Source organism: Mustelus asterias, chromosome 15 (genome assembly GCF_964213995.1).
Source record: "Mustelus asterias chromosome 15, sMusAst1.hap1.1, whole genome shotgun sequence".
NCBI classification, from domain to species: Eukaryota; Metazoa; Chordata; class Chondrichthyes; order Carcharhiniformes; family Triakidae; genus Mustelus; species Mustelus asterias.
This window is the reverse complement of record NC_135815.1, coordinates 27468157-27494658: the sequence shown is the minus strand read 5'-3', so window position 1 is coordinate 27494658 and position 26502 is coordinate 27468157. Positions and strand designations below refer to the sequence as shown.

The following is a 26502-nucleotide window of genomic DNA, read 5'->3' as shown; positions in this document are numbered from 1 at the left end:
ATTCTAGGATCGCATGATAAAGACTCAGGAGGAAAAAAGCAGAAATATTTATGTGAAATAGTGTGACATAAACCCAATATCCCGGTTGAGGCCGTCCTTGTGTGTGCGGAACCTGGCTATCAGTTTCTGCTCCGCGACTCTGCGCTGTCGTGTGTCGCGAAGGCCGCCTTGGAGAACGCTTACCCGAATATCAGAGGCCGAATGCCCGTGACCGCTGAAGTGCTCCCCAACAGGAAGAGAACAGTCTTGCCTGGTGATTGTCGAGCGGTGTTCATTCATCCGTTGTCGCAGCGTCTGCATAGTTTCCCCAATGTACCATGCCTCGGGACATCCTTTCTTGCAGCGTATCAGGTAGACAACGTTGGCCGAGTTGCAAGAGTATGTACCGTGTACCTGGTGGATGGTGTTCTCACGTGAGATGATGGCATCTGTGTCGATGATCCGGCACGTCTTGCAGAGGTTGCTGTGGCAGGGTTGTGTGGTGTCTTGGTCACTGTTCTCCTGAAGGCTGGGTAGTTTGCTGCGGACAATGGTCTGTTTGAGGTTGTGCGGTTGTTTGAAGGCAAGAAGTGGGGGTGTGGGGATGGCCTTGGCGAGATGTTCGTCTTCATCAATGACATGTTGAAGGCTCCGGAGGAGATGCCGTAGCTTCTCCGCTCCGGGGAAGTACTGGACAACGAAGGGTACTCTGTCCACTGTGTCCCGTGTTTGTCTTCTGAGGAGGTCGGTGCGGTTTTTCGCTGTGGCGCGTTGGAACTGTTGATCAATGAGTCTAGCGCCATATCCTGTTCTTATGAGGGCATCTTTCAGCGTCTGGAGGTGTCTGTTGCGATCCTCCTCATCCGAGCAGATCCTGTGTATACGGAGGGCTTGTCCGTAGGGGATGGCTTCTTTAACGTGTTTAGGGTGGAAGCTGGAGAAGTGGAGCATCGTGAGGTTATCCGTGGGCTTGCGGTACAGTGAGGTGCTGAGGTGACCGTCCTTCAGGACGTGGCCTTCAGGAGAACAGTGACCAAGACACCACACAACCCTGCCACAGCAACCTCTGCAAGACGTGCCGGATCATCGACACAGATGCCATCATCTCACGTGAGAACACCATCCACCAGGTACACGGTACATACTCTTGCAACTCGGCCAACGTTGTCTACCTGATACGCTGCAAGAAAGGATGTCCCGAGGCATGGTACATTGGGGAAACTATGCAGACGCTGCGACAACGGATGAATGAACACCGCTCGACAATCACCAGGCAAGACTGTTCTCTTCCTGTTGGGGAGCACTTCAGCGGTCACGGGCATTCGGCCTCTGATATTCGGGTAAGCGTTCTCCAAGGCGGCCTTCGCGACACACGACAGCGCAGAGTCGCGGAGCAGAAACTGATAGCCAGGTTCCGCACACACAAGGACGGCCTCAACCGGGATATTGGGTTTATGTCACACTATTTCACATAAATATTTCTGCTTTTTTCCTCCTGAGTCTTTATCATGCGATCCTAGAATCAGAATTTATGTCACACTATTTGTAACTCCCACAGTTGCGTGGACCTGCAGAGTTTCACTGGCTGTCTTGTCTGGAGACAATACACATCTTTTTAGCCTGTCTTGATGCTCTCTCCACTCCCATTGTTTTGTTTCTTAAAGACTGGATTAGTTGTACGTATTCGCATTCCAACCATTATTCATGTAAATTGAGTCTGTGTCTTATAAGTTCTGTTTGTGAACAGAATTCCCACTCACCTGAAGAAGGGGCTCAGAGCCTCGAAAGCTTGTGTGGCTTCTGCTACCAAATAAACCTGTTGGACTTTAACCTGGTGTTGTTAAACTTCTTACTGTGTTTATCCCAGATGTGCCTTTCTAGGTAACAGATTAGAATTGATTCTCAGAATTGATTCTAATAGTTTGCCTACCACAGAAGTCAGACTGACTGGCCTATAATTTTCTGGCATATCCCTCACATCCCTTTTAAATAATGGTGAATGTTTGTGGACCTCCAGTCCTCTGGTACCTCAGCTGTATGGAGTGAGGTTTGGGAAATGGTCCTCAGTGCGCTTGCTATTTCGTCCCTGGATTCCTTTAACAGCCTGGAATACAGTCCATCCAATCTGGTGATTTATCCACATTCAAGGATGTCAACCCCTGTAGTACTTCCCCTCTCAGTCTGCTAATTGTAACTAATATCTCACATTTCTCTTTAACTAGGATGTCTCTCCTTAGTGAAGACAAAGTACTCATTGAGAATCCTGCCCATATCTTCAGCATAAACCCATAAGTTACCATGTACATCTTTGATAAACCCTACCTACCCTTTACTTAGTTCTTTTGCTATTAATGTACCGGTAAAACATCTTTAGGTTTGTGTATATTTTACCTGCCAATATTTTTTTTGTTTCCTCACTTTGCTTTTCTAATTGCCTTTTTTTATATTCCACCTCTGTGCTTTCTATATTCCTCTAAGCTTTCGAAGTGTTAAGCTTTAAGATTTTTGGGATTGTCATGAGCTTTCTTTTGCTGCTTTATCTTGCCCTGTATGCTTCTGGATAACCAAGTGGCTCTGGGTCTGGCTGTACTACCCTGACTGCTATAAGTAACTAAATATGGCAGTAGTTTTCTCGAATTGTGGCTCAAGATCGGTCACTTGCGTAAGGTCCATGAAAGGGCATAACAGTATGAGTCACTGTGTTTGGAAAAGAAAGAATGGATTAGAAAGTATCCTTTCATCTGACTTTATTTTCTATTGAATTGCTTATGATTATTATTGTGTAGAACTTCTGAATCTGATTCTGAAGAAGAAGAAGAATGGATTCCGAAAAATAAAATCGTAAGGAAGCCAAAAAAACCTGTAGCAAAGTCAGTGACTGTCAAAAAGAAAGTTAAGTCTGAAGCAGAAAGTACTGGAACAAAAAAAGCACCAGTGAAAAGATCTACAGCGAAGACAGCTGTTAAAAGGACCAGGAAAAAAACACCAGAAAAGACTGATGTGGATCCTAATGCTATGGTAAGAAGGTCTCATAAGATCATATTTTAAAAGTATAGTCCGAGTATTTAGCAATGCTTTAACTTCACCATTTTCTTACTCATCAAATCCCGGATAATGCATTGTTTCAGTCTATCGGGTTACGTAAATCAAGAGTTGCGGGTTGTGAAAGGTCATTGACCTGAAAGGTTAAACCCGATTTTATCGCACAGAAACTGCCTGACCTGCTGAGTATTTCTGCTTACATTTCAGATTTCTGGCATCTGCTGTGTTGTATCAGCCAATCTTTGCAAAGAGCAACCTCAGCATTGCCAACTAGGAAAGAATAGGCAATGTCAATGGTGTTGGGTGAGGGGGGGGGGATTAAAGGCAAAATTTGAAGGATCAAAAACAGTAAGAATTCCAGCTAATTTGCTTTGTTTCCATTATTGTTCTTGTTCATCCAAATTTTGTCTTCATCCATCAGGAATTAATGAAGAAGAAAATGGTGATGTTAAGTATTCACATTGGTTAATTTTGATCCAATAACATTTGGTCCAACTTCAATTGATTCCAATAGCCAGGTACACAAACTCAGGAGCCGTTCTAAAAAGGATAACAATGAGTACATTACAGGGAGCAGAAAAAAAAACATACTTCAGATTACAAGTGGCTTATTCAATGATTTAGATGCTGCAGGATATATGCACACAAGCATTTTAGGATAGAGGCCACCTTTCAATTCTTTACTTAGGTCATGATTAACATCTTGGGCTTTATGTCCCAACATCATTTGTAAATCGTAACAGTTCCAAAGATTAATCTCATTGATCTCAGCCAGTACCCTAAGTTATGAAGGGAAAAGTTGCAGAGGTTCCCCCACCTGATTGCCACCCAGCGATTTCTGTCCGAATGATGTTATGACGTTGTTGAGTGAGAATATTATTTTGGATAGCTGTGATATCACTGTGCCCTTTCTTTCCACCACGGTTGAATAGGCTCACACATGAATAACAGGCAAGAGCGTGAAGTTCTGCATTGTGACTAGAACTCTTAACAAGACGTCAATGATTTCAGGAGTTAGGAGTTGCATGAGATAAAAGAGAACTGGAGTCAGCTGAAATACTGTAAATCGTTGTTGCCATTCTCAACCAAGCACGTGGAACTAAAATTGTAATATTGCTCCATTCAATTTTGGGAGTAATGAAACTAACAGATTTGGAGAAAAATAAAACGAAACCATAATGGTTTAAGATTGCCGTATTTATGCAAGTCTCATAAATGTTATTTATCCCACAGAGACGATTGCAAGATTTGAATAGCAATGAAGATAAATTACCTTCCCAAATTACACAAAATTTAGGAAATGTGAAACCAATGCCTCAGCTAACTGCAATGCAAATTAAGAAAGAAATGGAACATTGTGAGGTTAAGGTGGAACAGCCGTCAACGAGCACAAACTTGAGTGAAAGGAAAATCAAGGAAGAAGCAGATATATCTTTTACATGGGAGGAGCCAGCTTTGAAGAAGCAGAAGACTGAAAATTACCCAGATGGGAAACCAGTAAAACTACAAAGAGGATGTGTGGAGATTGGCGACATGCAGATGAACTGGAATGTAACCCAGGTAAACGCGCTTCATTTGATCATGTTGCATGGTGGAGCAGGCTCCCGAGACCTGCTCATGTGCTTATGTTTGATTATTATAAATGAGCACAGAACATTGTTGTAAACACTTTGAGCTTTAAAGATTCTGTTTTGGAAATGATTAGAATGATACTGTTTGATTTGCGCACTCAGACTATCTTTGCCAGTGCCATGAGTTCACAAGATAATTATAGATGAGGAAGGCCATTTGTCACATCTCCACTCATCCAACCAGAAAGACCCTAAAGTCACATAATTGTCTCGAGAAGTCCTTTCCATGTGTTGATTTACTCTGCAACGAACTTCCTGATGTATGAGTTAGAGCAAGGTTTCATCAGAGTACGTATGAAAACTAATCATGTTTTCTACATTGGTTTCTGATTTCGCCCATTGTCTTGAGATTACATTCGTCCTTGGTCCTGCCACTCCCTGCCGCTGTCTGTCCTTACAGGGGATGCCATAACCCACTGGTTACGTACTGGATCGGAGACCCGAGGCTTGAGTGTTCAAATCCTACCATGGCAAGTCGTCAATCTTGCTTCAATAAATTTGTGGATTTCAAAGAACAAAGAAAATTACAGCACAGGAACAGGCCCTTAGGCCCCCCAAGCCTGCACCGACCATACTGCCTGACTGAACTAAAACCCCCTACCCTTCCAGAGACCATATCCCTCTATTCCCATCCTATTCATGTATTTGTCCAGACGCCCCTTAAAAGTCACTATCATATCCGCTTCCACTACCTCCCCCAGCAGCGAGTACCAGGCACCCACCACTCTCTCTGTTAAAAAAAAAACTTGCCTGGTACATCTCCTTTAAACCTTGCCCCTCGCACCTTAAACTTATGCCCCCTAGTAATTGACTCTTCCACCCTGGGAAAAACCTTCTGACTATCCACTCTGTCCATGCCCCTCATAATCTTGTAGACTTCTATCAGGTCGCCCCTCAACCTCCGTCGTTCCAGTGAGAGCAAACCAAGTTTCTCCAACCTCTCATAGCTAATGCCCTCCATACTAGGCAACATCCTGGTAAATCTTTTCTGTACCCTCTCCAAAGCCTCCACATCCTAGTGTGGTGACCAGAATTGAACACTATGTTCCAAGTGCGGCCTAACTAAGGTTCTATAAAGCTGCAACTTTTCAGTAAAAGAATCGCTATCCCTTCATGGTTTGGCTGGCGTGACTTGTTATATGGTTTATTCTACCATGATATAGTTTCCTGCACTCCAAAAATACTTGATATGAAATGCCTCTGGTGTTGTATCCCTCAAAAAGCTCATTTGTTCTGACTCTGGTCCTTTATTTACTCAATCCCTGTGAATTTTGGCAGCATATTCAAGAGAAACATCACAGATGTTCCCAATGCCCCAATGTGATTTTTGCATGCTACTGTTCGTTGTTAATGGAATGGAAATTCTTTGTGTGTGTGGTTCTAGAATAAGGATGTTTGAGTCAATTGTTCTGCTCTTATTGGTAATCCTGCTGCAATTATTAAAAATAAGTGCCAAGCGCTGTTGCCTTCTTCATTAACCCTTGAGTTACTGGTAGTTTATTTTTGCTGTCTTCTTCACATCAGGGTTGTGGTGGGAAGGAGGGAGTGAGTTTAGGATGAACCAATCCCTAGAGACTGATAACTTTAAAAAGAGGTTTGAACGTCCAGTTGTTAGCTGAAAGAATGACCTGACAAAATTTCATGTTTTAAAATTTACTGTAACAAATTATTTTTAAAAAAGGATAAACACTATTCTCGTTCTGTAGGCAACTTAGACTTTATCCACAGAAAATGACATTCCCTTTGTATGGTTGTCATCCATCACACTCCATGGAATTACAACCCTTTAGCAAACAGTCCACAGTTGCTCCTAATTTCTAATAGGTTCCCGTATCCTTGTTTCACCAAGCAGAAATTTCAGGTGATTGTCTCCAGACACTTTGCGCAGCTTTCAGAGAGTTTCTTAAATCCACCACCAACTGTAAAGCCTGTCCCAATGATTCTTCTTTCTCCTGTCCATTCGGAACAAATCTCTGGAAGTTGTAGAAGACTGTAGGGTATGTCTCCTTAACTGGAGACTGCCTCCTCACTGCATCTGGCTGTGGTAACTCGCAAAGTCGAGCAGCCTGTTTTCTTTGACCACATAGAATCTCTGCCTGTCTGTGATATTGATTGATTTGGAGGGAAACCTGTAACCTGATCTAAAATATTGTTTCCTCTGCCTCCTTCCCCAGGCAACGTGAAACACATTTGCCTTGTATCTGGGCAAAAATGCTAATTAGCTATCCTTGAACTCCACTTCCCTTCACCTTTGAAGTAAATGGATAAGGTGCAGCATAACTGTTTACCGACCAATGCCGACAACATCTTCTGGGACTTTGGGAGACTCAAGGTCTCGTCATGATAAATTCAGAGACTGCTGTCGTGGTCTACATGCACACAAATCTCGCACCTTTTATCCATGTTGACCTCCAACAATTCAAAGTGCCCAAGCTTACTGTCAGACAGACTTCAGAGCAGGTCACATGACCCCCTTCATTTACCTTAAATATAAAATTACAGTCCAAAAATATCACAATCGTTTCATTCTTATAATTGTAACATCAGAAAGACAAACGCAATGGAAGTCAGAGGGCAGTTTCTCTGAATCACCATGAGAAATGCCATGGAAATTTCACTCATTTTCAATTGGTTTCTAAGCTAAGGAAGCAAAGATGAAATGCTGTAATGTGATACCCAATGTTGCCTCAACCTTAATAGGACTTGCTGTACCTCTAGGTTTTGTCTGAGAGAACGAACGCAGAAGCATGGGCTTGTGCAAACCTCATTCGCCTCTTCAAAGAAGAAAACACTATTCCATTTATTGCCCGTTATCGAAAGGAACTTACCAACAATATGGATGCTGACGCATTGCGAGAAGTACAACAGACGCTAGAAGAACTGACGTAAGGAACATAAGTAGTAAAATCAGCATTGTACTATGCCCTCCTTTTGAATAAAACTCTTTTATACCTTTACGTAAAACAACCACCTTATCTGAAAAATGATTGGGATTTAGTTACCTATATTTGCAGATATAATTCCAAAAAGATAGTATTAAAAGGATTTAGTATATACTTGCCTTTTTTCCTGTTTACATGAACAAATGAGGCTATCACTAGTGTAATTCGAAAGGTTTGGATTTAGTTATGTGTAAGAATATAATAATTTTGAATTGATTTTTAGCTTGATTTTCCTTATTGTATGCTTTCACAGTAAATTATGTACATTGCTGTTGCCAATGTTAGAATAGGAGAGATGATTTATAAATTTCAAACAGGTAAATAAAAAATATTTAAATTAACTTAATCAACAATATCAGAATTTGTGTCTGTTGTCCAAGGGCAGCAATTTTGTTTGCATCCAATGTAAACGTAGTCAATTCATAACAAAATATAATTCAAATAAACAATGTTTTGATTTGAAAACTTTTGATTTTATTAAATTGAGGTATTGAGTGGAGGAAAGAAAAGTGGAGGACTTGTAGGCAGAGGATGAATCAAGAATTGATATTACTTTGCAGCAGCTGACTAAGAGGTCACTTGTGGGGGTAGTTTATCGGCCCCCTAACAGTTGTTACGATCTAGGACAGGATATACAGGAAGGAATAAATAGGGTATGGATGAAAGGTGCAGCAATGCTTTAGGACTTTAATTTCCATAGGAATTGGGTGAATCAGATTGATAAAGGTAGCCTGGGAAATTAGTTCATAAGAATGTAAATGGGACAATTTCTTAAAGCAGTATGTTCTATAGCCAACTAGGGAGTAGTCTTTTCTGGAGCTGGTAATGTGGATTAATCAACAACCTCATAGTAAAGGAGCCTCTCAGTGATAGTGATCGCTATAACATGATAGAATTTCACATTCAGTTTGAGGGTGAGAAGTGTGGGCCTAAGACTAATGTTTTAAATCTAAATAAAGGTAGTTATATGGGTATGAAGGGATGGTTGGCTAACGTGAACTGGGAAACTGGTTAAAAAAGTAAGATAGCAATGCGGCTGCAGACTTTTAAGGAGATATTTAATAACTCGCAGCAATGATTTATCCCAGCATGAAAGAAAGATTACTTGAGAAGGATACATCATCCGTGGCTAAATAAGGAGGTTAACGATGGTATTTAAATTGAAAGAAACACTGGAGCGTAATGGCGGTTCAGAAGATTGACAACTCTTAAGAACCATTAAATAATTACAGAAAGAAAAATTAAGGGAGAAATTAGAGTAGGAGGGGAAGCTATCTAGAAATATGAAAACATATAGCAAGAGCTGCAACAAGTGCTTAAAAAGGAAAAGGGTAAGTAGAGCGAGTGTGGATCCTCTACGGAGTGAGTCTGAGGAATTAATATCGGAAAACAAGGAAATGGCGGAAGCATTGAACGGTTATTTTGTGTCTAGATTCACGGTAGAAGATTTAGAAAATTTCCCAACGATACTTGAAACTTGAGGCGAAAGGGAAGTGAAAAATTAAAATAATCACCATCACCAAAGTAAAGGTACTAGGGTAAACTATTCAACTTAAAGGTTGACAAGTTCCTCGGACCTAATGGCCTGCATCAAAAGTGTCAGAAAAGAAGTGGCTGCAGAGATAGTAGAGGCATTGGTTATTATTTTCCAGAATTCCTTAAATTCTGGAAAGGTCCCAACAGATCGGGAAATAGCAAATATAACACCTTTATTCGAGGAGGTACTGAGACATACAGCTAGAAACTTTAGATCTGTTTGCTTAACAGCCGTCACAGTGAAATTGCGAGAACGCATTATTAAGAGGTTACAGCAGGATACTTAAATCCGCATGGGATCAAGCAGAATCGGCATTGTTTTGTGAAAGGGAAATTGTCTTTGACTAATTTATTAGAGCTATTTTGAGGAAGTAATAAGTAAGGTGGATGTGGTATACTTAGATTTCCAAAAGACATTTGGCATTGTGTCGCATCAAAGGTTACTACATAAAATAGGAGCTCATGGAGTAGGAGATAATACGTTAGCATGGATGAAGAGTTGGTTAGGCAGCAGGAACCAGAGGATCTTTTTCAGGTTAGCAAGCTGTAACTATTGGAGTTCCACAGGGATCAGTGCTGGTGCCTCATCTGTTTACAATCTATATCAATGACTTAGATGAAGGGAACGAATGTATGGTAGCTAAATTTGCTGATGACACAAAGATAGAAAAGTAAGTTATCAAGAGGAGATAAAGGGCCTGCAAATGGATATGGGTAGGTTAAGTGAGTTAGGAAAAATTTGTTACATGGTGTATGATGTGGGAAGATTTGAACTTGTCCAAAAAGAATAGAAAAGCAGCATACTACTTAAGTGGAGAGAGATTGCCAAACTTGGCAGGGGTGAAACCATGATGCCCTGGCTCGAGCCCGCTTCTCGGCCTTTTTTCTAAGTCAAGCGTTAACTCAAGCCCAAGATCAGGTGTAATGCCGTATCTTGTCAGTTTGGATCTTGTTTGTCCCTCTTGGGACTATGAATTGGATTCATTTTCAATTTAGTTTTTGGAGCAAGCAAGGAGATGGATTCGGGCCCGCCCAGTCCACTTTGCACATTGGCTTTGTAGCTTTAGGAATGGAGGAACTTTAAGAATGGAAAACAACTTGGTGGTGCAGAGGGATCTGGGCAGCCCAGTACATGAATCACAAAAAAATGAAAATGCAGCTGCAGCAAATGATTATGAATGCAAATGGAATTTTGTCATTTATTGCAAGGGGGCATAAAATGTACAAATGGAGAAGTTTTACTGCAGCTGTACAGAGCGCACATCTGGAGTACTGTGTTTAGTTTTGGTCTCCTTTTTGGGAAAAAAAAGGTATAGTTGCTTTTGAAGCAGTTCGTAGAAGGTTCATTAGACCCATTCCTGGGCTGAAGGACTTGTCTTATTGTGGTGAACCATCGTTGGTTCACCACTGGGGTTTGTTACCATGTTACTGTTGGGCTAGGGTGTTGTTACTGTGGGGGTTGTACTATGTTGTTGGGTTAGGGTGTTTACCTGTTATAAGAGTTATCATGGCACATTCCAGTGGGGTCCCGCCTCCGGTGGCAAGGTATAAGACCCCCTGCTCCGGCAGGACCCCTTCAGTCTGAACTGGTGTATTCGTGTTAGTAGTTCCCTTGTTACTTTATTAAAGCCTTCAATACCGAAGCCTTGGTTCCATGTGCTTATTGACGCGCATCAATTTAATAAAGTAAACAGAAAACTCACAACTGTGCAACAAGAAGAAAAAAAAACAGAGAGTATGGAACAGATTCTAAAACCGGATCGTCTGACACTGGACCCACGTGCGGTCGGTGCAGCTAACACATTCGACCATTGGTGGAAGTGCTTTGAGGACTACCTGGCAGCCTCGGTAGCTATCACTACGGACAGTGATAGACTCCAGGTCCTCCACGCAAGGGTAAGCGACACGATTTACCTAGCCATTCGTGCAGCCCCCACTTACCAGGGTGCCGTCGAGCTCCTAAAGAACAGATACACTATGCCACCCAACGAGATACATGCTCGTTACCTCCTCGCTACACGACGTCGGCAGTCGGGCGAAGCCATGGAGGATTATGCCAATGAGCTCCTGCAGCTTGCCAGGGGTTGCGACTGTAAGGACGTCTCCGCCGAACAGTATATGTACGACCTCGCCCGAGATGCGTTCGTAGCAGGGGTAGGGTCCTCGTACATCAGGCTTAAATTGCTAGAAAAGGGGAAACTCAACTTGACCCAGGCAATGGGGATGGCCGTGAGGTTGGAGGCGGCGTCGAAGAGCTTGGCGCTGTACCCCGAGGACCACGTGCAGTCAACGTGGTTGGAGCAAGCTCTGCTCCCTCCTCGCCCCGCGAACCCGCGCTCCCAGATCGATTCGACGACGGCGGCAGCTCCAGGTGGCCAGCGATGCTATTTTTGTGGAGGGGCCAAGCATCCACGGCAACAGTGTCCGGCAAGAACGGCAATCTGCAGCCAGTGCGGTAAAAAAGGCCACTACGGCAAAGTCTGCAGGTCCAAACCTAAAAACGGCAGTGCAGCTTGTAACCCTCCAGAACGGAGACCATCTCTTTCGGCGTCGCAGTACCCACGAGGTCCGACCACGTGCGATCTCAGGACGGCGCCATCGTGGCAGACAGAGGAGGAGGAAGACCACCAGGAGTCGCTGCGCTTGGCGCCCTCGCCCACGTGCGATTCATGGGGGCGGCCATCATGGTCCACGACGACTAGGAGCGACCAGCAGGGGTCCTCAGCATCCACATCGGCAGCATGCAGCAGCGACCAGCAGGGGTCCTCAGCATCCACATCGGCAGCATGCAGTGACGCCCAGGGGCCAACGGTGGTGTCGATCTCTCTGGATCAGACCAGGCATTACAGACTGGAACATTCTATGATGGAGGTAAAGGTTAGTGGCAGAACTGTGAATTGTCTGTTTGACAGTGGAAGCACCGAAAGTTTCATACACCCTGAAACTGCTAAAAGGTGTGGACTCCGGATTCTCCCTGCCAAACAGACAATTTCCATGGCATCACGGTCCCGGTCTGTACCAATCCAAGGACGATGTATGGTAACTCTTGAGGTACAGGGCACAATTTACGAGCAATACAGGCTCCTTGTGCTACCTCACCTTTGCGCGCCAATTCTCCTCGGACTAAACTTTATGGTCCACATGAAGAGTGTGATCCTACAGTACGGTGGGCCACTCCCTTCACTGGCAGTAGGGAATCAGCCGCAGCCTCCAAATTGCCCAAAGCGCCCCGCGTGCAATTTATCCACCCTGAAGATCACGACACCATCCCTTTTTAAAAATCTGGTACCTGGCTGCAAGCCCATCGCTACTAAAAGTAGGCGTTACAGCGCTGAGGACCGGATCTTTATTAGATCTGAGGTTCAGCGGCTCCTCAAGGAAGGGATCATACAGGCCAGTGCTAGTCCGTGGAGAGCGCAGGTCGTGGTAGTCAAAAGCGGGAACAAACCTCGGATGGTCATCGACTATAGTCAGACCATTAATAGATACACGCAGCTGGATGCGTATCCTCTCCCGCTCATTTCTGATATGGTCAATCAGATTGCGCAGTACCGAGTGTTTTCTACCATAGACCTTAAGTCCGCCTACCATCAACTCCCCATCCGCCCAGAGGACCGACAATATACGGCTTTTGAGGCGGATGGTCGTCTATACCAATTCCTCAGGGTTCCATTTGGTGTCACCAATGGGGTCTCGGTCTTCCAGCGTGCTATGGACCGAATGGTGGACCAGAACGGGTTGCGGGCTACCTTCCCGTACCTGGATAACGTCACCATCTGCGGCCATGACCAGCAGGACCACGACACGAATCTCCAACACTTTCTGCGCACTGCATCTCGCCTGAATCTGACCTATAACAGGGAGAAGTGCGTATTCCGTACGCGTAGGTTAGCCATCCTCGGATACGTGGTGGAAAACGGGGTCATTGGCCCTGATCCAGACCGTATGCGCCCACTCACTGAACTTCCCTTGCCCGCTAGCACGAAAGCACTGAGGAGATGCCTCGGGTTTTTTTCATATTATGCACAGTGGGTCCCCAACTACGCGGACAAAGCTCGTCCGCTCATTAAGTCCACGACCTTCCCACTTACGCCGGAGGCCCAACTGGCCTTCAAGGTTTTGAAGAGTGATATCTCGAAAGCCACGATGCACGCGGTGGATGAATCCATCCCTTTCCAGGTGGAGAGTGATGCATCTGACTTCGCCCTAGCCGCCACACTAAACCAGGCAGGCAGGCCCGTCGCGTTCTTTTCCCGCACCCTTCAAGGCCCAGAAATTTGGCACTCAGCGGTGGAAAAGGAGGCTCAGGCCATTGTGGAGGCAGTCAGACACTGGCGCCATTACCTGGCAGGTAAGCGGTTCACCCTGATCACGGATCAACGATCCGTGGCGTTTATGTTCAGTAACACGCAGAGGGGCAAGATCAAGAACGATAAGATCTTGCGGTGGAGAATTGAGCTCTCCACCTATAATTACGATATTGTGTATCGTCCAGGGAAGCTCAATGAGCCCTCGGATGCCCTCTCGCGCGGAACATGCGCCATCATGCAGGAGGACCGCTTGAAGGCTCTCCACAATGATCTGTGTCATCCTGGAGTCACCAGACTCTACCACTTCATCAAAGCCCGCAACCTGCCCTACTCGGTGGAGGATGTCAGGTCAGTGACTAGAAGCTGTCGGATTTGCGCAGAATGCAAACCACACTTTTATCGACCAGACCGGGCACAATTGGTCAAGGCCACTCGCCCTTTTGAGAGGCTGAGTGTGGATTTTAAGGGCCCCCTTCCCTCAACGGACCGGAATGTCTATTTTCTCAATATAATAGACGAGTATTCCCGGTTTCCGCTTGTTTTCCCCTGTGCGGACACGTCAACTGCCACCGTCATTAAGGTTTTCAGTGAACTTTTTACCCTGTTCGGGTACCCCTGCTACATTCATAGCGACAGGGGCTCGTCGTTCATGAGCAACGACTTGAGGCAATTCCTGCTCTCATTCGGGATTGCCTCTAGTAGAACCACGAGCTACAACCCTAGGGGTAACGGACAGGTGGAAAGGGAGAATGCTACAGTCTGGAAGGCTGTCCTACTGGCACTGAAATCCAGGGGCCTTCCAGTCTCCCGTTGGCAGGAGGTCCTTCCAAATGCGCTCCATTCTATCCGCTCCCTCCTGTGTACGGCAACCAATGCTACTCTCCACGAGAGGATGTTCTCATTCCCTCGGAAGTCGTCCTCGGGGACCTCATTGCCAGCCTGGTTGACGTACCCAGGACCCGTCCTTCTGCGGCGCCATGTGAGGGCTCGCAAGTCCGACCCCTTGGTCGAACCGGTCCAACTCCTCCACGCCAACCCTCAGTATGCCTATGTGGCATATCCTGACGGGCGAGAGGACACTGTCTCCATTAGAGACCTGGCGCCCGCAGGGGACGTAGCAACTCCTGTCGCTCCTATTCCCCCAGTCACGAATCCACTACTACTCATTACTTCCCCAGACGTGGCGCGGTCAGCACTGGGACCAGTGCATAACACTTTTACTCCCATGTACAGCTTGCCTGAGACTCGGAGATCAGCGCCACCATCATCATCACCACCACCACTACCACCAAACGTTCCAGGATCCCCTGCACCATCGCCTCACCAGGGCCGGCCGGCCCGGGAGTCCTTGAGGGGACAGCCAGACGTTGCTTTGGAAAGAGCGCCACCACAAGCACCTGCTCCGTTTTCGCAACCGGTGTTGAAGAGATCGGCACCTGCTCCGGTTTCGCAACCGGTGTTGAGGAGATCGCAGCGTCGGTGCGGTCCTCCAGACCGTCTGGACTTGTGAATCCTGTGATTTTTCTGTTATTGTCTGTTTATATGACCTGTTTTTCGTCCACCCCGCCACCTTTTGTTCTTAAAGGAGGGGTGAATGTGGTGAACCATCGTTGGTTCACCACTGGGGTTTGTTACCATGTTACTGTTGGGCTAGGGTGTTGTTACTGTGGGGGTTGTACTATGTTGTTGGGTTAGGGTGTTTACCTGTTATAAGAGTTATCATGGCACATTCCAGTGGGGTCCCGCCTCCGGTGGCAAGGTATAAGACCCCCTGCTCCGGCAGGACCCCTTCAGTCTGAACTGGTGTATTCGTGTTAGTAGTTCCCTTGTTACTTTATTAAAGCCTTCAATACCGAAGCCTTGGTTCCATGTGCTTATTGACGCGCATCACTTATGAAGAAAGGTTGGGCCATTGCCCATTGGTATTTAGAAGAATGAGAGATGATCTTATTGTAACATGTAAGATCCTGCGGGGACATGACAGAGCAGATGCTGAAAGGATATTTCTCCTCGTGGGAGAGATGAGAGCTAAGGGAAAAAGTTTAAGATTAAGATGTTTCCCATTTAAGACAGAAGAGGAGAATTTTTTTCACTGAGGGTCATTAGTCTGGAATTCTCTTCCCTCCTAAAAATGGATCCGGGGTCACTGCATTTACTGAAGGCTGAGTTAGATTGATTATTGGTAGACAAGGGATTAAGGTTATGGGGGGCAGATAGGAAAGTGCGAGTTGAGAATGCAGTCAGGTCAGCCATGATCTTATTGATTGGTGGGAGCAGGCCTGAGGGGCTGAATAACCTACTGCTAGTCCTAATTGGTCTGCCCCTTTGCTATTTTCTGTGCATTGTGGTTGTTCCATCTTGCGCCTGAAGATGGCACCCTGCACAACCTTTTCCTTTGTACCTTCTCCTTCCCCACTTCTGACCTCCAGTTTATCTGAATGTCCTCGTCTGCCAGCACAACATCTTGACGTTCTTGTACATTTAAGGGTTTCAATCTTAACAAGAAGTGCTGCCAAAACTGTATGGTCAAGTTGTGTGTTTTTTTTTTAAAGTTGCCTGTTCTGTGCGAATTGATTGCACAAAGAATTTGTGCAATTAATGTGTGACCATTCTTTGTGCAAAGTCCCAAGAAACTGATTTTAATGACGGTATTTATTTTTTTTCCTTTTTAGTACAGTAATAAGGAAAGCACATACAGCCATACAGAAAGTAGCAAAAGAAGAAAAACTCACACCTTTTTTAAAAAATGCTTTGCTGAACTGCCAGACTCTAGAAGAAGTGGAACATGTGGTTAGTAAAGTAGTTGGTTTTTAAATACCTCTTTTTAAAATAATCTGGTTTATAATCTTTGTGGAAATAAATGTCAGTCTAGAACATTCACAGAATCCTTAGAATCCCGACAGTACAGAAGGAGGCCATTCAGCCCATCAAGTCTGTACCGACCACAATCCCACCCAGGCCCTATTCCCGTAACCCTCATTTACCCTGCTCATCCCCCTGACACTAGGGGCAATTTAGCATGGCCAATCAATGTAATCTTTGCACATCATTTTATTCCTGATTATTTAATTTTAATTTGTTATCCACTGGTTTCAGAATAAATTGTTTGGATTACATTTGCTTAATTACACTTGTGCTTCAATTAAATCACCTCAAACTAGTCAGCATGTTATACAGACTTGTTTTCCATAATTGTTTTGTGAATTTACGTTCCTGATACTTGGAATTGTTTCATTGTTTTGCACTTTTAAAAGTGACCATCTGACTTAGGACTAATGGTCAAAATTCCAAATGGGAACTGACCAGTACGTTTGTTTCATAACAATAACTATAGTCACCAGGAAAAACACAAGAATACCAAATTTGAAACTATCACAACAATTTCTATCACAGGATAAAAGGGTGCTATTTGGTTGGCAAATTGACTCTGATTGGCCAAGGTGTTGCCATGGAGAATGCAGTGCAACATTTTGGAATCCCCAAGCTCTTGGATAATTCATAAAAAATATGAAGCTTGAACATCTTTTTGCAGAGAATGGGTTCCTGCAGATGAATATATGTTGCTTCTAGCAAGCACAAACAAGTCCTGTTACAAGCTTTACTGATTACCTTAAGTTGGTGGTTAGTGTAGCTATTGTGACACTCGAGGTTGTTTGTGCAGTTGGATTTAGTTTTAATCGCACCATATATGCCTTGGCAGGTGGTGTAATCATGGGATCCCCCATGAAAAATGTGTTTTTGATAGAACGAGCCCTAACCTCCTATCCTGTGTACATTCCTGATCTGCTGATTTTATGTTTGCAGTCTTTGGATCTGCAGCTGCGTGTAAAGATTTTCTTGTACGCCACGATATGCTCTCATCCCCATTCTAATGGTCACTTTTGAGATGGAGCAGTCTAAAGTATCCCCCTTTCCTCAACGTACCAGTTGGGAGATCTGCAAATCTGCTACTGCTTTATGCTGCAAACCTACCCTCACTAGACAGTATACGTGTTGGGATTCATATAGCTTCACATGCTACAATTGGCCGTATCAGCAATCTTGTAAGACATTTGTTCACCCTGCAACTTACCCCGTAGAATAATGATCCTGATAAGATCATTGCTTACTGTGTATTGCTTAAACACACAAATGAGCCAAAGGTCACCATCTTCATACCTGAAAAGTGCCTTGTCTATCCCAAATTACCCTAGAAAGGCAAAGTATCTCAAAAGTTTGAACAACAGGTGAAGTAAACCATTTCACTCTGCTACTATGCAGCTGCCAGTCCAAAAAGACACAGAATTATGTGGAAGGCCGAACAATATAGTGCATGAATTTCAGTGCTGGCGTGTTGCTAGGTATGTCCCAGAGATTGCTAATCGAATCAAACAGCAAGTTGCTTCAACAGCAGAAACAGAAAATGCTGGAAAATCTCAGGTCTGACAGCATGCGTAGAGAGAGAATAGAGCCAACGTTTTGAGTCAGGATGACCCTCCATCAGAGCTCAGTTTTGGTAAACACCTTGTCAGACACCAGGAGGGAAATGGAAAGCAATGAAGGTGAACAAATGTAAAAGAGACAGATGGAAATTCTGTCGGAGAGAAGAGCAGTAATCTTTGAGGGTAACCATTCCTGGAAGAGAAGTGGTAGTGAGTTAAACACCAAGATACAGGCAAAATACTGTGGATGCTGGAATCTGAAATAAAAATGGAGAATGCTGAAAAATAGAGCCCACGTTTCGAGTCTGGATGACTGTTCATCAAATTGCTTTGATTGCTCGCAATAGGCAGAGTACAGACCATACTCAACCAGCCTGCGCTAACAAAACCCAAAACAAAACCCAAAACAAAACATCTACTTTTGGATGTGATTCTGCGATTGGGCAGTATTTGCTGAACAATCCCGACTGTGCTCACAGCTACATCAACGACCAATTCAAGGTAATCGGTCAAGCTCGTTATGTGGCTTGTTTATGCTTGCTAGAAGTGACATGCGTTCATACGCAGGTCCTGTTCTCTGTAAACAAAAGCAATATGTTAAAGCCTTGCGTTTCCTTTAAATTACCCAGGGGCTTGAGGAACCTATAGTTCCCCATTGTTTTCTCCATGGCAACGCAGTGGCCAATCAGCGTCTACTTACCTCCTGTTGAATAAATTTTTGTGCTTTTTTGAAAATTTGACGCTCTTGCTTTTGTCCTGATGAGTGCAAGACCAACACCTTGAGGAACATAGCTCCCCTTTCAGCAGGATTCAAGCTCTACTGCAAAGCGACTCTTTTCGTTTAATACTCTAAGGTTTGTTAGGACAACCAAGTGCCTCATTTGCCTTTTTATATTTTTTGTTTGTTACTGAGTATTTTGCACTTTTGCATAACTTTTGATTTGCATATTTAAATTATCTTTTGCACTCATCTGAATAATTGCTTGACTCTTTTCAGTTTGCTCCTTATAAAACTGGGAGTAAGAAGACGAAAGCTCAGCAGGCACGCCAGCTTGGCCTGGAATCTGCGGCAAATCTATTGATTGATCGTCCAGGAGAACTTAATCTAAATAATTACATTAAAGCAAATGTGAAAGGTAAGTTGTCAACTTCAGAGTCGGTTCTTTATTTTATCTTCCATTTTGGATGGGAGAGTTGTGGGTAAATGGCAGAAAACCTGAAGTATCACAGTAGGAGCAATTACCACGGGCCCTTATTGTAGTGTAATTATTTTCTTTCAGCTTCGGTGCAGTCAGGGAAATTGTATTAAACAGGATAAGAGTGAACATTATGAAATCATTTTCATCAATTAACCCATGACAATACACACGGCAAGTTTAGACCAAGCATATTTCGGATGTAATGCTGAAAGGGTGAGAACAATTCAACCGGAACATCTAAATGTAATCTCGATTTTAAAGATTTTTACAATCTTTATTTTAGTACCTTGCTTTTTGCATTATTTATAGTTAAGTAAAAGTTAGGGCAATTCTCAAAGCAGGGAAATAGAGTTGGAGCATAGGAATTTTGATGTAATACAAGGTGTGGCGTTGGAAGAGATGGCCAATTTCCAATGCAAGTATAGGCATTAGAAGCAACTCCAAAAGAGAGTGTTAGAATGAAGTATGGTTTTGTAGACAGGGACATGTGCAGAGGTGTAAGATTTGTAATACTTCTCTCTAGTACAATAGAATTATAGTACTGGCCAGATAATATAGGTCCCCTGCTTTTAATAGCGGGTTGAAGTCCAGGATCTAGGCTGACACTTTACTGTCATGGCAAGGCATGATGTATTATTGAAGGTGTTCCTTGAATGTGGTCCTATTGACCTAGTTGTTTTCTTGATGTCTGTGTCCATTGGGTACTTAGCTTTTGAATTTAGTGCTCAGTTTATGCGCAGTTTACCTGTTACTTTATGTTTAAGGAAGATGTTTTAAGTCCCAAGACAAAACATGGAGCATTCTCCTTGCTGATCTTCCTTTATCAACAGACAGCTTCAAAACCAGATTTTAATTGACGTTTTTGGCTTCTTACTCTGCCCTAGCAGACAGACAGTTCATTTGCCTACATAACAGTTACAGCTTAAACATTGTTCATTGTATATGAAGGGTTTAGGAACATTTAAGAGACTTTGACAAATTGCTATTTAATCTATATTCTTTTGTTCTCACCTTTTATATTTGCACCACACAATAGCAGCGTTTCCCTTAAACCTCATCCATTTAGAATTCTGAGCTACGAGTCAGCTTTAAATTTCTAACGTTTTTGTGAGTAATTAGTGTGTGAGTAGAATGAGATTCTGAAGCAATTTGATTCTGTCCATCTGGTTTTTCTTATCAAGTTGATCAACTGAGGAATAACAACATACACTAATGGGGGGCTAATTTAACTAAGACATTGATTGGAACAGATATGGCAAATAACTGATTTAACCATTCACCACTTGCTTTGGCTGGACCACACAGCACTTAACTGGGTTCTGGTCTTGTCTGCCAAAATTGCTCACTGTCCAAGGATCTCTTAAATAACTTGTTAAAGCCCTCTCCTCTGTTTTGTTCATCCTCACCTCCAACAAGTCCTCATGGGCATCTTTGTCACTAAGACTGAGATGATCTGACCAGATTCCTCAGTTGATTCCTAGTCCATTGGGCCAAACGTCTTCTAAGGTTCCTCCTATTCCTTGAAATGGCATCTTTCTCTGGTTTCCCTCCTATCATCCTTCTTGCCCTTATCCACAAGGCTCACATCCTGCTCTGATGGCTCTATTCCCACTAAACCATTGACTTCTCAACTTGCTTTCTTGACTTCCATGTTGGCTGATATTGCCCTTCTCCCCATGTCGTCCACCTCCTCTCCTTCAAATCTACCACCATAGCCCCTTGCCTCAAAAAGCCCTCTGTCCCCACCCCTTGCCAATCTCCAACCTCCTCTTCCATTCAACAAAATAAAAGTAAAATACTGTGGATGCAATTCATTCAACATGCTTTTGCTTCTCAAATCCATTCCTGTCTTTCCCGGAACTCTATGTTTGAATCTCCCCAATCTGATCATGCAAGAGGAGGTGATGGCCTAGTGGTATTATCACAGGACTATTAATCCAGAAACTCAGCTAATGTTCTGGGGACCTGGGTTCGAATCCCGCCATGCCAGAAGGTGGAATTTGAATTCAATAGTAAAATCTGGAATTAAGAATCTATCGATGACTGTGAAACCATTGTTGATTGTCGGAAAAAACACATCTGGTTCACTAATGCCCTTTAGGGAAGGAAATCTGAAGTTCTTATCTGGCCTATATGTGACTCCAGACCCACAGCAACGTGGTTGACTCTCAACAGCTCTCCAAAGGGCAGCCAGGGATGGGCAATAAATGCTGGCCAGCCAGCGACACCCATGTCCCACGAATTAATTAAAAAAAACTTTCGACTTAGCGCAGCGGCAGGAAGGAGGCTCACCAGGTGGGAGCGTGACCAGCAAAGCCGTGTCTGATCGAGGGACCTGGCATTGGGGAAGGGGTGGCCTGCTGGTACTAAAATTTGTTTAATAATGTTCTTGTGAAATGCTTTATCATGTTTTATTTTGTTAAAAATACTAAATAAATATCAGTGTGAGTGCGAGCACAAGTAGCTCTTCCTGCTTTTTTCATTATCTTATTGACTGCTGGAGAAGTTATGCCCTATTCCTGATCTTATTTCTCATGTTATTGGATCAGTGCCTCTTATCGATGCTATTACAACTATGATTGTTATTTTTGCTTTGTTGAACAGTGATTCGAGGTGTCTTATTTTTAAACTATTTTGTGTAGTAATTCTTTTAGGACTCCAGGGGGCACTCTTTGGCAATGAATGCAGTTGATGTGAAGAATAAAGGTTAACTGTTATCTGTGTGTACAACCTGTAAAATTTGTGAAATCAGGTGAGGGAATATACTGGCACAGGGATTTGCTTTGCTAATGCAATAACACGCAAGTAGGATCAAGGTTTATTACATGGAATGAAAGCTCCTTTTTTTTACAAAAAAAAGGAGCTTATTTGTCCCTAGTTGCATTTTGTATTTAAGAATTTTTGGCTCTGTACATGGCTAATTTAGTCTTTGGCATTTCTGCCAGTAATATATAGAGCAAATAAAAGTTTCTGTAGTTCAGAACAGCTGTTACTTGCGGTGAGTCAAATGTACTAAAGTTGAATTTGACGGATTTTCCACTCTGCCCAGTTTTGACTCTCTGTTGTGATGCGATGATACTTCAAAGAATGTTTTCACAGTACGTTGATCCAATGAGACAGGTTCTTGGAAATTTGGCTGCCATTTTGTCGCAGTGACTGTACAGAGTGTGAGGATCCTTCCAAGAGTATCACTCGTTCATCAACAGGGAACTGTTGGCCACTATATAACACGAGAACACATTGGCAGGGAGAAACAATGGAATTCTGTTTATTTCTTTTGGTATATGAAGAATGTTTAACTTGGCTCGATGTAAGTTGCTACTTGCATTCTTGTGCAGTAGCATTTTAAAAGTTAACTTGAAACTACTTTTTGGGAATGAGGATGGATGGGTGTCCTGTATTTGCAAATTCTTATTATGTGTAGAATTGTGATTTTGAGCCCATATCCCGCTATTCTGTAAAAATTCAGACTGGCAACATTTTACAACTCCTGTTCTTGCCTTTACTTAACCTGTTATTTTTTACTTTTTTTCTTCATACTGTTTCTGAGGAAGATTGCTGATTGATTTCTGCTTTTTCCCCCCACAAATATAAATTCTTAATACGTGTGATTGTATGACACCCGCCTTAGGGCAAGAAAAAACTCTCTCCAAGTCAACAACCTACTTAATGCAGTCTGATCTCCACCTTTCGTGCCTTTGTCCTAATTAAAACCACAACTCTCGCGCATCCTAGTGTTGCTGTCATCTCCACTCCCTTAGTTTCTAAGGGATGCAAACATGGATTAGCCAATTATTGGCTGATCTAACTGGACCACATAAATGACAGCAGTCCTGCCCTTGTCTGCCAAAGCTTCTCACTATTGCTGGATCATGCTGAAACACAAAGATAACCACTCTTCCCCAATACAAAACTGTCCTCTTAAATCCCACTTGCACCATGCCTCTTCCACTCTCACCTCCAGCAAGTGCTTGGAGTTCATGGACTTCTTCAAGATTGAGACCTTTAATTCACTTATCTTTGCGGCTTCACTCCTCTCCCCATCCTTCCAAGCCAAACTTCCTCGCCTTAGTCATGAATTCGTATATCTTTCTGCAGTTTATCTCCTATCTCTCATTATGCTCTCTCCAAGTTCATGTTGTTGATGAGACCCATCTAAAGTTAAAGTTTTTTAAAAAGTTTGTTTATTAGTGTCACAAGTAGGCTTACATTAACACTGCAATGAAGTTACTGTGAAAATCCCCTAGTCGCCACACTCCGGCACCTGTTCGAGTACACTGAAGGAGAATTTAGCATGGCCAACGCACCTAACCAGCACGTCTTTCGGACTGTGGGAGGAAACTGGAGCACCCAGAGGAAACCCACACAGACACTGGGAGAATGTGCAGACTCCGCACAGACAGTGACCCACGCCAGGAATCGAACCTGGATCCCTGGCGGTGTAGGGCAGCAGTGCTAACCACAGTGCCACTGTGCTGCCCTCAACTCCTGTGCCCTCAACACTATTCCGACTAAACTGTTGACTACCCAGCATTGCTTAATGGCCCCATGTGGCTGATGTTGTCGATGGTTCCTATTCATCAGGTACTGTCCCTCTCCCGATAAAAATTTGCCATCATTGCTCCACCCTCAAAAAAAACCTTGAACCCCGCCCCACAGCATTGTAAAGGCCCTTATCGAACTTGCAAATGAGATTCCGTGATTGTTATAAAGGTAAGTTATCTCTCCTCATCCTTCCCTACCTGCCTGCAGTTTTTCACTTGTTTCACTGCATCATCCTGCTCTATTACCCAGCCGGGTGAGACTACCATCACCTGGTTCCATTCCTATCCAACCAATGTACCCAGCAAATCACCTGTGATGGTTCCTCTTCCTGTACTGTTACCTCTGGTGTCCCTCAAGGATCTGCCTTTGGCCTTATCCTATTTCTCATCTACATATTAATAAATGCCCCAAAAAGACCAAAGTCACCGGCAAATCTGCCGTTGAAACCTCCAGGTACTGGGCTCCACTGCTGCCAGTGCATCGAATGGTTAGAATTGAGCTCAATGTCTTCATCCTTTTTGAGATTTAGTTGGAAGACCATTTTGCTCACTGCGTCATTCATTTAGCACTGCATGTTGGGCAAACTGCATGAGAAACCATCGCTGGTACGTGTTGCTGCTCGGCATCGTTACCTGAAACCACAATGTCAGGTTCATAAGAACATTAGACCTAGGAGCAGGAGTAGGCCATCTGGCCCCTCGAGCCTGCTCCATCATTCAATAAGATCATGGCTGATCTTTTCTGGACTCAGCTCCACTTACCATAACCCTTAATTCCTTTCCTGTTTAAACATTTATCTATCCTTGCGGGCGTTAGCACACCCCAAGTGCAATGGGCCAGCCTCTTCCTTTGCCTGCTCACATGGTTAGGGTTTTTAGACTTTCTTTGTCGCAAAGCAAGCTGATGATAGAATTATCCGTATCCTGAGTGAACAAGGCAATCAACTGCATTCTCTCCTTAATCAAGGCCTGAGAAGGATGTGTAGATTGGAGCCAATGAATTCAGTATAAAATCAGGTATGGGTAGATAGGAAAAGAAAGACTAGATTAAGAGTAAGTGGGAGAAAATATTTTTAATGAAAACATGAAGGAATATGCCTGTAATTATTAATTTTTCATTGCCTGATTGACAGTAATCAGCACTCATTAATTTGTTAAAAGGATACCTATATTGAGGTTGACATGGTTTAACTTCTTGTGGCAAGTTTAGTTTCTATCTACTGTTTAAGTAGAGCAACTTTATGACATTCAGTGCATTGTAATGAAGAGGAAGATAATGAGACACCTTTTTTACGCAGCTACTACTGGAGTGGCACACCTGGGATAACAACATTTGGATTTTTGTATTAACCAAATGTAATCTTGTCCTCCCTGTGCAGTTATGATAAAAAACTGTTAACCGCACCACTATTCTGACAGCAAATTACGGGTCATTGTGATTTCTTTATCAGTAGCTTTGAATGGTTTTCTTCATTGAAAATTATATTCTTTCATGTGGAAAAAATGGAATGTCGCCATAGTCCCAGAGGGCCGCAGGCTTCTCCCCATTTGAGAGAGAGCTGACTGGTGGTGATTCAGCCTGATGGTCACCTAAGGCGAGGGGCAAGGTTGAGAAGGCAGAGCTTTTATGAATAACCTCAGCCGGTATGGGAATTGAACCCGCTGCACATCACGAACCAGCTGTCCGGGCAACTGAGTGAACCGAGCCCCAGGTGTTTCGCTTGGAATTTAAGAATGAACTATAAATGTGGAGGAGGCCATTTGGTCCATCTGGCCTGTGCCAGATTTTTGCTTGAGCAATCCACAAGAAATCACACTTTCCCGTGTTCTTGTGATTGCACATAATTTCCTTTGAACCTGGACTAATTTGCAACTTAGGACACCCTTTGGCCTACTGGAATTTCTTTTTGAAAATATTTAAGGTAAGGTAAGGTTTATTTATTAGTCACAAGTAAGGCTTACATTAACACTGCAATGAAGTTACTGTGAAATTCCCCTCGTCGCCACAATCCGGCGCCTGTTCGGGTCAATGCACCTAACCCACATATCTTTCAGAATGTGGGAAGAAACCAGGGCACCCGGAGGAAGCCGACGCAGACACGGGGAGAACGTGCAAACTCCACACAGACAGTGACCCAAGCTGGGAATCGAACCCGGGCCCTTGGCGATGTGAGGCAGCAGTGCTAACCACTGTGTCGAACTGTGTTGATACAGGATTTTATTTACAGACAACAAATGCAGATTTACTATTCTCAACATGAAGATGCATTGCAGTCGATATCCCTTGCTCAAATTGATTTTCCTTTTCAAATCATAGTTGTGCTATTTGTTTTACCCAAATTATCATTACTAACGGGATATTTTTTAATAAAACCCACTTGGTTGTTTCAAACAGTGATGGCCACTTAGCAAATTAAAATCTAAAGATTTGTATATCAGCTGATAAGAGCACAGACAAAAGGTCCTAAGTTAATTTTTCAATCTGTGTTTGTTAGCTGATGTGACAGCAGAGGTGCTACAGTCAGCTGTTGTATCTTGGATAACACCGCTGTGGTGATCGGCCCTTTAAGGGCAACACAGCAGAGTAAGGGTCACCTGGCTTGGGTGACCAATTGGGACTCCGAGTGGGTGATCACCCAGGGAGTGAAGTCCTCTCGGAGACAGAGAGACATGTAGGGAGCGAGGTGCAGCTGTGTGGCTGCTGTACAATTCTTACTAATAAATCTTTGTGTTTCCAATGAAATCTGTGAAAGCGCATCATTACAACCGCTTTCTCTGCTGTGTGGCAATCTTGGGTCGATGGTGTTGGATAAAGCTAGTGTGCCACCTGTGATTGAATAGCCAACAAATACTTACTATTTGAGCCTACGCACAAAGTTGTCACATAGCTGAGGTGCT

At 43.6% G+C, this 26502-nt stretch overlaps 1 protein-coding gene across 1 annotated transcript in view; it reads left to right on the top strand.

Annotated features, from left to right (window-relative positions):
• Positions 1–26502, top strand: part of srbd1 (S1 RNA binding domain 1) — a 257149-nt gene that overhangs the window by 12728 nt on the left and 217919 nt on the right. The window contains exons 4-8 of the mRNA XM_078229680.1: positions 2766–2997; positions 4255–4581; positions 7371–7537; positions 16113–16230; positions 18859–18997. Of these exons, the coding sequence (XP_078085806.1) occupies positions 2766–2997; positions 4255–4581; positions 7371–7537; positions 16113–16230; positions 18859–18997 (983 nt within the window). The remainder of the gene's footprint in view (positions 1–2765; positions 2998–4254; positions 4582–7370; positions 7538–16112; positions 16231–18858; positions 18998–26502) is intronic.